Consider the following 14,915-nt stretch of genomic DNA (forward strand, 5'->3'; position numbering starts at 1 on the left):
AGGGAGGTCTCCAATGGGGAGAAGGAATAAAGATGAAGGGCAGGATCCTAGATGAGGAATGTTAAGGTCAACAATCTCTTGCTCTTTTCCAAATTCTGGGTTTTCCTGTTTTTATTTCCTCTACTCTCTCCTGTGTATTTGGAACTCACATTTTGCTTGTTTTTTTGATAGCCTACTATTTGATTCTTCATTTGTTTTACTGGTTCTCATTCTGTTTCAGTCTTGCCTCATCTCCTATTCCTTACATGTGATCAGTACTCGAATTATAAAATCTAGTTTTTACTTCTCTCAGTATACTTATGTCCCTGAAAATTTATCATTCCAATAACTACCTTTTTGCAAAGAACGCTTCAAATCTACTTTTCTTGTCCTGATGCCTCACTGGAATGCCATCCCTGTCCTCAAAATTTAGCTGACATCTATCTCACTGTGGATAACTTAATGTCACCTCTGCATGTGAAGCGACAATTTAAATGCTTCCTCCCATCCTTGAAATTGGTTTTACTTGCGTCCATCCCATTTTAAAGAGAGCAGAATGTTCCTGCCTTTTGACTAGACTTTCCTTAAGAAAATATTGAAGGTCCTTTCATTTCAATGCAATGCAATCTGTTGTGTATTTCTTCAAGGGCTGAGTTTATTATTTACATTCCCACTGTCACCACACCAATTTAATCTGACTGCACTTCCTGACCCTGTCTCACTCCCTCCTGGTAATCACTACCACTTGGGTCCTTTTAAAATGTCACTTTCATCCTATAATTCATTTTGCAGAATATTTAAACGCTGACATAAAATCACTCACGGTGAACACCTAGTCCAGCTCCTCTCCCAACACATATTTTTCTTTCAGAATAACCTCTAACTTTTAGTTTAGCACAATGTTTCTCAAAATATTTTTCATTATTATTGTCCCCAAAATGAGAAATTTTATTTAATTTATTCATAACAAGAAAAATTAAATACTAAAGAATAAGATTTTGTTGGGTGGAGCTGAGCATTGGAGAGCCATAGACCATTATGTTGTAATATCTAAGATGGTTCCCCCCACTTCAAAAGCCAATTTTCACTACCTTGGGGGTTATATTACCCCCACTGAGAATGAATAACTTAGCATTTCCATTGATAGTAATCTTTAGAAACTTATTCAAGATCTTTATGAACATGGCCTTAGTTTATTTTCCAGTGTTATCTTTCACTATTTCAAGTACATTCACAATACCCCTCGTGACATTTTGCTCTCCTGAAATTTTTTCTTCTCCACACAATTAAGGCCCACTAATCTGGTAAGACCCACCTCATCTATGGAGTCCTTCACTTTCTTTTTTCTGGATTTCTCCTTTTGTTAAACTCTTATGATAACATCTAAGTTTTACTTCGCCTAAATGCATTTGCCCTTTTTAAAGTTACAATTACTTACATCCAAAGCTCAAGGTTGCTTCAGTGCTTCTGACCATTCCGTAGTTATTTGATGCTAAACAGTAATATACTCCAGCATCTTTCTGTTTGTCAGGATTGTTGATAACAAGGTTTCCTCCTACCATACTGTACCGATCACTTGTCAGATCAATATCCCCATTATTCATTCTCCATCTATGACAAAAAGAAATAAATGTCATATCAAAGGCCAAGAGGACTGCAAACAGTGTACTGGGCTAACATTGTTCTAAAATAATATGAGTATAGCTCCATGTGAAGTCAGATGATTAAGTAGTTGACTCAGAGTGGTATTTCTTCACATCCTATAATTCTGTGCCTCTGGGCTCATGATTTATAATTCAGCTCAGGCACAGAAAGGTAAATGTGCAAGTGTATGAATAAGTTCCTTTTTTTTTCATGAGGCATCCCAAAGGACAAATATTTCATTGCATTTTGCTACATAAACTGGTTTCTTAGCAGATATACATGGATTATAAATGATAACCATTTATGTACTAGTTTAGATTCATGCATATAGATACATTGTATAAAATATTAAAAACATTCATATAGCAGAAATAAAATATAAAATATCAATATCTGATTCTAAATATGAGTCAGTTTTGAAGAAAACATGCTAATTGAAATCAGGATTCTTCTCAGTAAATGTCATATTCTGACCACTAGAGGTCGATCACACTATTTGAACATGATTAAAGTCAACAGGGTCTTCGTTTCCAAGCCACAAATACACTTTTGCAGGTATATTTATATGGAGATGATGTTATGAATAAACCAACTAGAAACAGGAATCTAACTTTCTTGGTGAGATGATGAGAAGATTGCGTATATAAAATAGTTGTCAATTAAGTTGACCACCTGCATAATTTTATAATCATGTTCTCTCAGGGTTAAGGTTCCATGTCTTCTGCAATGTTATAAGACAGGAGCCATGGTCAACCAGTGGGCTGTGGTCCCATCATTCATTGCCTGGATGCACAATTCTGATTAGGGTCAGAATCTTGCCGAAGAGGTCTAATGATTTTATAAGATTTTTTAATAAATCAAATTACTGGAACATTTTTAGTTTAATTTTTACTGTGTAGGAAGTAATTCAAAAGCGAACAACAGAAAACTGTGCTTTGCTTCTGAAAACCTACCAAATACCAACCCAATTAATAAATCATACCCCTCACCCCAGCTGATGGCAATATTGTCCCTGACTGAACCATCCAATGTCAAGTCACTTAGTACTTGCCAAGGCAATGGGTTTCTTTGTTAGGCAGTTCCAATTGTTATGTTTTACGCCCCCTCATTATATTTACTTTAAATTTCTATTTATTGCTTTAACTTCTTCCCAGTCGGTCTGATTCTGCCCTTGATGTCATATAATGGTTAAGTTTTGCCGTGATAGGGTAAGTTCACAGGTCTATTTTATTTTTAGGAAGATTCACCTTTGTTGTAATTCCTTTTACACAGCTTTAAACACAAATTTTATTGGAGTTCTTGTTATTGTGGGAGACAAGGCAAGATAATGAAAACCTCAAGGCTGATGAGTGAAAGGTAAAGTTCCCTGTTGTAACTTTCATGATATTGCCACGAATAACAAATTATCACAGAACATGCCATAAATATAAAAGTACTATATGAATGACAAATTGCATGATTACCAAGGTAAGTATGGCTTGCCCTGAATATTAAGTAAATGTTCATAACTGCAAGTGTTCTTCTGTAAGACAAGCTGCATCATGAGCTGAATATTTTTTTATTTTGCTGTCAAATGCAGATAACCTTCCTAACAATTAAACGTCTACTTCTCCCCTTCAGCTCTCTACATTAACGTGTAGATAATCAGGCCGTACTTGCCCTGGGGACTTACGTGCCGATGCAACCTTTGGGAGGGAGTTGGTGATGTATTTGTCAAGCAAAGTTTTGCTTTTCATTGTTCTTTTTTATATTTTAATGAGAAGACTAAGTGGGACTAGCAGGAGGGAGCTAGAGAGAGGTGCTAATCAATATGTACAAAATTGTATTGATGTAAAACTTTGCTTCTTACTGTCTCTGCTGGATGGTGGTAGTGGCAGCAGCAAAGAGAAGTACACATTCGTAGAACACTATCTGAGAACAACCTCTGCTGTTCTTTTCTCTTCCATTGGAGCCTGGAGGCTGATTTGCTTAGGTTCCATGTATGAATGTCAAGGACAGACTGTCACAGAATAACTGTCACAGAATAACCGTCACTGAAATAGTTTTTGAAATGCTATTGACCCGTCTAGATAGATAAATACTGAAAATAATTATACGTTTCTTTGAAAGTCATAAAACCTGTATTTCAGTCCTGGATCTGTGATTTACTAGCTCTGGAGTGGAGCAAGTCAACTTACTTATTCAGGACTCAGCTTCCTCTCCTATAAAATTTTGTACTTGGATTAAATCTTCTCTAGAGCCCCCATTAGTTATATTATGCCACGTCCACAGTTATGTACATAAACTCCCATTATATATGACTTAAGGGTAGAAATAAATCTAGCCCATCAAATATTTTCAGAACAAATGTGTTATTTATAATTTATAAAATATCTACTTCTACTTTTATAAAATTATTAAAATAATTTTAAAGAGATGGTGATTTTATAGATAAATTTATATTTATTTTAAGAAAATTTTTGTAATTATAACCAGAGGCAAGAGAAAATGAGTTCAAGTGTAATTAAATGAGGGGAAGGGGTATTCTCCATGATAACAACTTTTTAATAACAATAGAAAGTTGTTTTTCTATCCATGAGAAGAAAAATCTAGTACTAAAATCAACTTTGTTGAATGACAACCTTCAATTAACTCAGGTGACATTAACACACTAGAGCCCCAATTTCCCCATCAATCACTTGCTTTGTTTTCCTGGAACCAAAATCCAGTGGCATTTGCTTAAGTTTTAAATCTTATCCTTTGCATCAGGCTAGAAACTGTTAATATACTTTTCTGAACACTCTGAAGCAAGAGAACCAAATGTTACTTTTCATAAAGTTATTTTTGATAGCATAAATATGTACCCCAGAAAAACATAAAGAGGTATGTTATATAGATTGTCCGATATGTAGACATTTAAGGAATTTGCTTTGTTGTCTGGAATATAGATTTGAGACTACTGAAAAAATAGTGCTTTCTAGAGTTATCTATGTAAGAAGCTCTTTAAATGTAGTTAATATAGAAATACTATTCATCATCTGTAGGTATGAGTTATCCAGGCCAATACATACAAAACCAGGTTATCCTCAAATTCATATATTTAAATTGTGTATATTATTCATATAACCATTTTCTTACTTAATAGCATGATCTCCATTAGCAAGTTTTTAAGTGGATAATGTCAAATGACACTGGCATTATCTGTGCAGGAAATAGGAAGTGAATTATTTGCATATATTTACAAAAGCTATCTATTTGGGTATTAACAACTTTTAAAAAATAACCTGTATGACAATATTTTTGTTAATGTTCCTGGACTTCATAGAAAGCTTTATGCCATAGCTTTCTCTATACATACAGGGTCATAGATGCTGATCTGTAATCTTTACTCCAATACTTCATTCTGAAAAGAGCAATGAGGTACATTACTTGTAAACTGGGAAAGGGCTGGCTCGTGCTCTACAGTTTAGTGAAACTTTTCCTTCCGGTGACTCCTCTGGATAAATGGTATTGATTGGTTGTTCTTCAAAAATTGGTCCAAATCCTTTGTCTTCCTCAGAAACTATAAGAAAAATACAATTATTTTACATTGTTCTATTTTATAAATCAAAGATAATTTGGGTACATTAAAAAGTTTTTTGAAAAAAAGGTCAGAAACATGGAATGTCCATTTTCATTCAAACCAAAGATATTTGTCACTATAATCCTGAGGAAAACATTCAGGTTCTTTATTCAAAATTCTTTTCTGCTCATCTCTCATCATTTCTCCAAAAGCACTCTGTGTTGCCATGCTTCACTATTTATGGCTCCTCATACAAGTTATGCTTTCTATGCCCCTGACACTTTGCACATACTTTTCCTCTTTCTGGAATCACCATCTGACTTTTCTCCTCTTATCAAAATTTGTACACTCCTGGGCTTCCCTGGTGGCGCAGTGGTTGAAAATCTGCCTGTCAATGCAGGGGACATGGGTTCGAGCCTTGGTCTGGGAAGATCCCACATGCTGCAGAGCAACTAGGCCAGTGTGCCACAACTACTGAGCCTGCGCATCTGGAGCCCGTGAGCCACAACTACTGAGCCCACGTGCCACAACTACTGAAGCCCATGTGCCTAGAGCCGGTGCTCCAGAACAAGAGAAGCCACCGCAACTAGAGAAAGCCCGCGCATAGCAACGAAGACCCAATGTAGCCAAAAATAAATAAATAAATAAATAAATTAGGAAAAAAGTTTAAATCTAAAAAAAAAAAATTGTACACTCCTTTATGATTTAGTCATAGAGTTAGTTCCTTCACGAAGCCACCTCTCCAAACCCTCCTAGCTTTAGTTGGTCCTCATTTATGTTCTCATAACTCCCTATCAGGCTTATGACACTTAACACACCTGCTGTGATTCTTGATACAACCTTCTGTTTCACTAGATCGCAGATGCCCGGGGACAGGTCTGGAACATACTAGGTGCTTAAAAACTTTTGAACAACATAACGAATGAATTTCTAGATGCTGTGGGGAAATGAGTCATTTTTGGGGGTCAGTTCTTGTTTAGTTTTTGTCTTTGTCTTTAAACATGTAACCAGCACTAGTACTTAGCAACATCTAGAGCAATCAGTAAACTAATTATATAATATGGGATCTGGCCAACTTGTTTAAAATCTACCACAAAAATACCACAAAATCTACAACAAAAATAAAAAATCTACCACAAAAATAGTGTGGAGAAGAAGTTGTTCCTGACTGTGTATCCTCTCTGGAGGGCAGGTGTGACACCTCATAGCAGGATGAGAAGAAGAGAATCACTCCCATGTCATCAGTGTGGCACAATTTACAGAGCACAACTAAGAGCCATATACCCCAAATGAATTAATACTGATGTATATGACTAGAAATGAGGAATAGTCTTACATGGGATCATTGTAATGTCTCTGCTTGATCAAAGGTATGGTTCACTCCTCCAATTTATTTTTTTAAGAGAGAGTGTAAGGCAAATGCTATACTGAAATTTTGGTTGTTCTAACATTAAACTTAAGGATAAAAGCTTTCTCCCAGTTTCTCTTAACAAGCAGTTTAATTATGTCTTTTAAATCTTGCTTTAGTACTGTTTAGCAGTGCTTTTGGAAAAACTTATTTAATGTCTCCAAGACTCAATATCATGCTTTATAAAATGTGGATAATAATAAAATCTATCTCATTGGACTATTGTGAGAATTACATTGAGACAACCTATGTAATCAATAATCAATAACTACTGATTTTACCAACATTCTCATGAATTTGCCAATCCTTTCAAAATTTAATTTAAATATCTTATGTATATCAGCTCTTAGACTAATTCCAAAAACTTCAGGGGGCAAATTTTATTCATTCTTCTAGCTATGGTGCCATAAGCCTTATGTCAATACATATTTCTGTGTACATAGATGACTAACAAAAACCTTCAGTTAGTTTCTCCCAGTATGAAGCATTAATTTTTCTAAACTGACCTGGAATATTTCAAAGGGAGAAGCCTCATTTTTAGTTGGAATTTGCTGAAATTGCCATTCAAGAATTTATAGACCTTAGTTACATTCCAAAACCACCATTCTATTTCAGACCACAGATAAATTGCTGGATCAGAATTGGAGGAACCAGAGAAACTGGGATTTAGCTCCAGCTGTGCAGTGTTCTAGCTGTTGTTTTATACAAGTTGTTTGTTCTACATGGTATCTACAGTTTAAAAAAAAGAAAGGAATAGGGGCACGTGCCCTAAGGACTTCACAGGCCTACTGCAACCATAAGTAAGGCAATGAGTGCAAGGTGTTCACAGAAGTCCTCTGCTAATGCTTTTGAAGCCCTGCTCTGAGCTGTGTCTAGTTCCATATCCCTGAGGTTATAAAAACTAGAAATGCATATAATGTTTTCTGCTTTGCTTCTATAATTTTCCTGATGGTGTCCAATGTTTTCTGGCCTTTCAGGATGTAATAGCACACCAGGGAAAAATGAGGAATGAAACCCAAATCCCTGATAATTAGACCTTCGTTTGGATGTAGGGTCTAGATTTTCTAATCTCTGAAAGAAATGACCTTGTGCTTATCTATGATAAAAATCATATGCAATTTTTTCTTCTCACTTGGACAATCTCATAAGCTCTTCCTTGAGTCTCTCCCAGTTGCACAGCTTTTCTGACTGGAGCAATTTAGTAACACTGCTGCCCTGGATAGTCTATTGTTTTTTCCCAACTCCCCCCCCCCCAAAAAAAAAAAAAACTTACAAAGACAAGCAGAGGAGTTCAATTTTATTAATATATTTTGATTCTCTTCTGGAAAGTAAGATGACTTCTCTTCTCACTTTACCCCCTGATGAATTATGAGTTTAGTATGAAATTTTTTGAACAATTAAAAAAAATACCTAAATAGACTAAATATTTAGAATACTAAAAATAAATAGTGTTTAGGGGAGTTTAAAGCTCATGAATATCTTCTAAGTACATTGTATTTATATACAAGACTGATGATTATGGTATTACTATCATTACCAATAGAAAAGATCATCAAATTTAAAGAGGAATGGATGTTTGGTGCAATTATGCATATAATTTAAGCAGAAGCCCCCTGATCTGCACTGGATTAGATCTTGAGTTTCCATTTGTTACATCAGTGGCAGCATAAGAATTTTAGATGGTCATCTATGAGGTTACAGTTTGGTGAACTAGAGGTATTGGTTGTCCTTAATTCAGTCAATGACTTGATTCTGACTTTGCATATGGTGATGTTTTGAGATATAATGCCAAAAACATGATCCATGAAAGAAAAAACTTTGATAAGTTGGACTTTATTAAAATTTAAAAGTTATGCTCTGTGTAAGACACTGTTTTAAAAAATTTATTTTTTAAATTAATTAATTCATTCATTTTTGGCTGCCTTGGCTCTTCGTTGCTGTGTGTGGGCTTTCTCTAGCTGCAGTGAGCGGGGGCTATTCTTTGTTGTGGTGTGCAGGCTTCTCATTGCAGTGGCTTCTCTTGTTGAGGAGCATGCACTCTAGGTGCACGGGCTCCAGTAGTTGTGGCCCGTGGGCTCAGCAGTTGTGGCTCGCAGGCTCTAGAGTGCGGGCTCAGTAGTTGTGGCACATGTTAGTTGCCCCGTGGCATATGTGATCCTCCAGGACCAGGGTTCGAACCTCTGTCCCTTGCATTGGCAGGCGGATTCTTAACCACTGTGCCACCAGGGAAGTCCCCTATGAAAGACACTTTTAAGAGAATTTCAGGTCTTTAAGGTTAGGGGTTTTTCTTTAGGTCGACTCCACCTTGCATTGGAGAATTTTGCATTAAGCAGCAAACTGAAAAGACTGTCAACTAATTAAGTATCATTTAATAATGGTGATTACACACTATTTCACAAAACTTGAACTCATCTCAATAGGTGCAGGGTTTCATTACCTAAAGATTCTTCAACAGTATTGTATTTCCAATGTAGAAATAGTTAATCCTGGCCTGCTAGCACCTGCTTCTAGAGTGCTCTCTGGTAGTGCTAGTATAGGGTTTGTAATAATCCTGAATTCCCAATTTAATTTATAATTTTATTAGCCTTCTCGAAATAACTACTTTTATCACTTTGAAATAAAGTGAGTTTTGTTCATTCCAAGTTGCCTTGATTATTTAAAGTACTGTACAGTGCTTTGAAATACAACAAAGACAGCTGCACATAAACATACATCAATATGGAGGTAGAGATTAGTAGATTTGCATATTTTCATAAAATGCATGGTTTTTATTTTTTTGATAGTGTATCTTTTTCTCATTTTTACTTTATTTTATTTCTTATTTTTTTTTATTGTGGTAAGTCACATAGTATAAAACATACTATTTTAACCATATTTAACTATACAATTCAGTGGCACTAAGTACATTCACACTGTTGTGCAACTCTCACAATCATCCGTCTTCTGAATTTTTCACCTTCCTAAGCTGAAACTTTGTCCCCATTAAACACTAACAACTCCCCATTCGCCCTCCCCACCCCACCACCTCCCGGCCCCTGGCATCTGCCAACGTACTTTCTGACTTTATGATTTTAAGGTATATGCCTTTCAGATAAAAATCGGTCATCTTTTAGTAAACTGAAAATATGTTTATAGTTTCTTCATCATGATCATAATGCTTAGTTTTTTTTTTTTCTGAAAAAGATACCAGCAATGAATATTTCCATTGAAAATAGTGGAATGCCACATGTTAATAATGATGGGACTATATCTATTGATAGGCAATCCCTCAAAGGATAGATGTAAAAATAAAACACTTTTGGGATGAGCTGGGTTGAAGTTTATAGGCCAAACTGGATATTATCAGTGCCCCATGCTATTTTTTATCAATGACAAGTGCTTTTCCAAAATTATATGCAGAAATTTTCTAGTACTCCACTTCCATCTGCCCTTTATAGGAAGAGACAACAAAACATTTAAGGGGTAAAAATATGAGGCTAATTTTTGATAAAATATTTAATTTATTTTTCATTTTGAGAAAATATTACATTTAAGATACTTCCCTTTGCCCACTTTCTAGATCAAAAAGCAGAATATGACACACCACATGTTTCTACTCAGTATATTTTATAAATGTGCATTTCTAGCTTTTGTAAAATTTTCCAGCCTGATTGAAATAATGCTTAATATTCCATTAGGTGGTTTACCAATTACTCTATACATTTTACTTTGAGAACATATTTGGGCTCTGGGAAGATAAATTAATCAACACAAGGTTTTAAATTGTTGTGGCATGCTCAGTGTGAACTTCTGAATGTGAACTTCATAACCCCCTTGAATACTATCTGAGCTCATTGCTCTGTTAGCTCAGCTAGGGAGCCCAGATCAAGGAAAAATAACTTTCAGGGGGAATACAACACAAGTTTCAGCAAAGGATCCATTAATATAAGCATTATAATCTCCATCAACAAAAATTAAGCCACCCATTGCTTTTCTTCTATGGCCATGGAAATAATTAGATGACAAATTATCATGCTTTGGAAGTATTATGGGGTTAAAGGGTACAAGAAACACATGGATAATATGTTTAAAAAATAAGATTATTTTTAAAACACATGCTCTTTTTTGTACTGGATATATTCTAAAAAGGAGCACACAATTATATAGATGACTTCTCAAGCTAATTGAAGATAGCAATTCACTCTGTTTTTCATCTACTCAATGCAAATTTGTGTATTTTCTACCATATAGTGGTAATATATTGCAGAAGTAAGTTCATTTCTTAAATCTGATCAAGAGGATTAACAGAAAAAAATAAATCATGTATGAATATTTGCTGTCAAATTCACAGATGTGAGCAACAGGCAAAAACTGCTGCTTTTTTCAGTAGCATTCTCAGTTTCATGGTTAATGTAATCAGTTAGTTGTATGATCTTAAATGTTATTACTTCACTTCTCACTATATAGAGATGGTTCACTGTAACCCTGTTATCCTATTTTATCTCTGGAAATTGAAAGTAGAATTACTATCTGTGCTTGAGAGTTATTTTTTATTCTTTTTTTTTTTTTTTTTTTTTTTTTTTTTTCAGTACGCTGGCCTCTCACTGTTGTGGTCTCTCCCGTTGCGGAGCACAGGCTTTGGACACGCAGGCCCAGTGGCCATGGCTCACGGGCCCAGCCGCTTCATGGCATGTGGGATCTTCCAGGACCGGGGCACGAACCCATGTCCCCTGCATCGGCTGGCGGACTCTCAACCACTGTGACACCAGGGAAGCCTATATTTTTTATTCATTTTATATTCATTATGAATCAAATCCTATCTCTTACTCTGTAATATGTCATCTCAATCTGTTAGTTTTCAAACATAATTTTATATAAGTATGCTGTAAAGATTCTCAGGAAAAAATCCATTAGGAAAAAGTGATGAAAACAAAATTTTAACACAGTCTAATATTAGAATTTTTACAATATTTACAATGCTACAGTGGTTATGGGATAGGGAGTGTTGTAGGATCTGTTGAAATACAATAAACTCTCCAAACGAAACAATATTTAAACTGGCTCAAAGCATGCTTCTTGTCTTCATTGTCAATCGTTCCCCACTGATAAGAGAACAAGGACATTTCGGGCTTAGGCTTTGAATACTCTGGTGCCCTAATTCTTTAGTCTCATGGGTAATAGGTAACATTTCAGTAATTTATCATAACTAAAATATAAGTAGTTGGCCTTGAGAATGTGCAGAAATCCAATAATTAGAAGGAAGGTTAGTATCTGGTTAGCAGAATGGTTAAGTTGACTAAATTTTCCTTAGCATGGCATTACCTGCCTAAGAAGAGCTTATCACATTTCTTGATGGCAACAATTTCCTTGACCTATGGTCCAACCCTGAAGCTCTAGACACTGTTTTGCATAACTATCTGGGCATCTGTCCACACCTACCTTATGTCTACCTATATATGCTGCCACAAGCCAAGGAATGATGGGGGTACCAGAAGCTAAAAGAGGCAAGGAAAGAGGTTTCCCCTATAGGTTTTAGCAGAAGCATGACCCTGATATCTCCTTGGTTTGGGACTTTTAGAACTGTGAGACAATACATTTCTGTTGTTCTAAGCCACCCAGTTGGTGGCACTTTATTATAGCTGTAGCTGTCCTAGGAAACTAATACATGTATTACACTTAATAATAAACTGTTGAACTTTAATGAACTAGCCTTTCTCAAATTTATTTGATAATGAAGTCCTACTAACATCCTGCAGAACGAGAGTTCTTTGAATTTGTGATCTAACACAGCCCATATTTGCCCACATCTGCACTTTATTTGTGCCACTGCCTCTAAGAATTAGCTCCATTTCTAATAATTGAAATACTTCAAGTTTCCCTTACCTACTAGCTTCATCATTAAATACTCATTTATTCCTCAAAGTAATTGTTTTAAAATGCTTATTTCTCTTATAAATCTGTTAATCTACTTACATTTATTATTCCCTATTACATGTACGGTTCTTGAAGTCAAGAAACATATCTCACTGATCTTTATGTAGCCTAAATGTAGTCATTCCTAACTCACAAGGAGGAAACAGAAATAGCTTTGATGTGCTTCATGCTAGGACTATCCTTTTTCTTAATCCCCTACAGATGGAAATTCAGACCCAGTCTGGCATGAATATCTTGCTTTGGCATGGAAATTGTTGCATTGGTTGCTCAGTGATTCTTCCTAATTATTCATTCTCCTACCACTATGCTGTGGCTTTTATCAGTTACCAGTTTTACTATGTTTACTGAGCACCTACTATGTAGGTCAATGTGCTGGAAGCTATTGTCACATTATTATTATTATTTTGTGGTATGCGGGCCACTCATTGTTGTGGCCTCTCCTGTTGCGGAGCACAGGCTCTGGACGCGCAGGCTCAGTGGCCATGGCTCATGGGCCCAGCCGCTCCACGGCATGTGGGATCCTCCCGGACCGGGGCATGAACCTGTATCATCTGCATCGGCAGGCGGACTCCCAACCACTGTGCCACCAGGGAAGCCCTGTCACATTATTTTTTTAGTTCTCACAAGAAACCTGTGATTTTTACATATTGGAAACTTGAGTCTCATAGAAGTTGAATAATTTGCACAAGATCACATAACTAGTGAATACCAGGTTGACTATGTAAATCCAGGCTGGCCTTACTCTAGATTCTTTTTTTTTTTTGCAGTCTACTATATTGCCTATATTTCTGGCAAGAACTGTTCAGTGGTTGAAATAGAATCTAAACAAGCAGTATTGCTAATTATATTCAATAAAAAATAAACAATAAATTTTGAAAGGTCTTTGGATTTCTAATTAAACTGAATCTTAAGGTTCCAAGTTCATTAACTTTAGTTAAAGAGATGTGTGCAGCAAAGCAGGAGGCTTTCAAAATAAGCTAGATTTTTATAATATTGAAAACATTGTTTCAAAATTTAGTAGCATAGGATTGTTACAAAGCATGCAGGAAAAAATACACGTTGCATTGAATATATTCCATCTGCTACAATCTTCTAGTTGGATATTTGTTTGTGGTGTATCCATTCATTCATTCTTGCAATCAAACAAGTTGCCTGAAGACCCTAGATAAATCATCTTACAAAATTTCCAAGTGCTCTAACATTAATCACTTGCTTGAAGTTTGGAGAATTAATAGCTTAAAGCAGAATGAAATATGATTAATTTGAGAAAAGCTGTTTAAAAATTAACACTTTCACCAACTTACCTCCATGACCATACCTTCTGTGCCATGTAAACTCTAAAACGAAAAAAAAGAAAAAGAAAAAAAATTAATCCCCAAAGCAGCTCTTCAGGTTGTGGTCTCAAACATTACTCAGATAACTGAGATATTACTTAATGAAATAAGATTACTGGCCTTTCACTATTAAGGCTGAAGTATCATCATATCTTTGCAAATATTTATTCCTTGTCTTTGCAATTTTATAGTTGTAGCACTAAAATTTATGGTCAACAGAATTAGTATGGATTTTCAGTACTAATAAGATTATTTTTGTTGTATTTTATTCATAAAGGTAATACAGCAATAATAACCTTACCACAAAATTTTTCTTTCTTATATTTATATAATATATAAACATATAGTTATATATGTGTGTGTATGTGTGTATAATTATGTGGTTATATCAATGTCATTAAAATTTTTAAGTACTGATAAAATTATTATACTTTTCTTGATTTTGAAGTCATCATAATAAAAATTACTCCCTAAATTAAAATAGCTTTTTTATTTCCTTAATAATAAATAAGAAATACAATAAGATGCCTATCAAGTTCATCATTAGAGCAATCAAGGGGGGCTGATAAATGATAAGATGATATCCAACTAAGTCTTGAACTTAATAGCAACTCAACAAACACTGACCTAAGGTAATTGAGACAAAGGTATCAGAAAAAACTGATTGTTAGAAAACACGCTGCTTCAGATAAAAATACAACGTACCTCTCCTTGTAGAAAAATATTTCTGAATCTTTCACACTTGTCTTTGAAAGATAGAAATATAGTATTTGTTTGTCCTAAAACTACAACATTCTTAAAACTGTTTTGTTATTCTTAAGTTCCTGAATACACTGTAGATTATTTCTGAATTGTTTTTCATAAGATTGACTAGCCAATAATAAAAATTAAATTATATTAACTTATAAATAAAAAAGAACAAAGGTAACAAAAGCTTAAAATCCATTATTTTCTAATTATTTTACTGTATTTTACTTTTATGTATGCTAACGAGGTTAAGTCTATTATAACTATATAGTGAACATACTGTATAATGGTGAGCTGTTACATATCTTTTCTGCCACCACTTTAAATGATTTCAAGTTGAAATTGAGAA

At 35.0% G+C, this 14,915-nt stretch overlaps 1 protein-coding gene across 1 annotated transcript in view; it reads right to left on the bottom strand.

Annotated features, from left to right (window-relative positions):
• The window catches only part of CNTN1 (contactin 1), a 187,660-nt gene that overhangs the window by 172,384 nt on the left and 361 nt on the right, over nt 1–14,915 (bottom strand). The window contains exons 2-4 of the mRNA XM_060114197.1: nt 13,790–13,822; nt 5,032–5,164; nt 1,418–1,590 (exon numbers count right to left, since the gene is read on the bottom strand). Of these exons, the coding sequence (XP_059970180.1) occupies nt 1,418–1,590; nt 5,032–5,164; nt 13,790–13,822 (339 nt within the window). The remainder of the gene's footprint in view (nt 1–1,417; nt 1,591–5,031; nt 5,165–13,789; nt 13,823–14,915) is intronic.

The sequence above is a fragment of the Mesoplodon densirostris genome, chromosome 11 (assembly GCF_025265405.1).
Source record: "Mesoplodon densirostris isolate mMesDen1 chromosome 11, mMesDen1 primary haplotype, whole genome shotgun sequence".
Classification (NCBI taxonomy): Eukaryota; Metazoa; Chordata; class Mammalia; order Artiodactyla; family Ziphiidae; genus Mesoplodon; species Mesoplodon densirostris.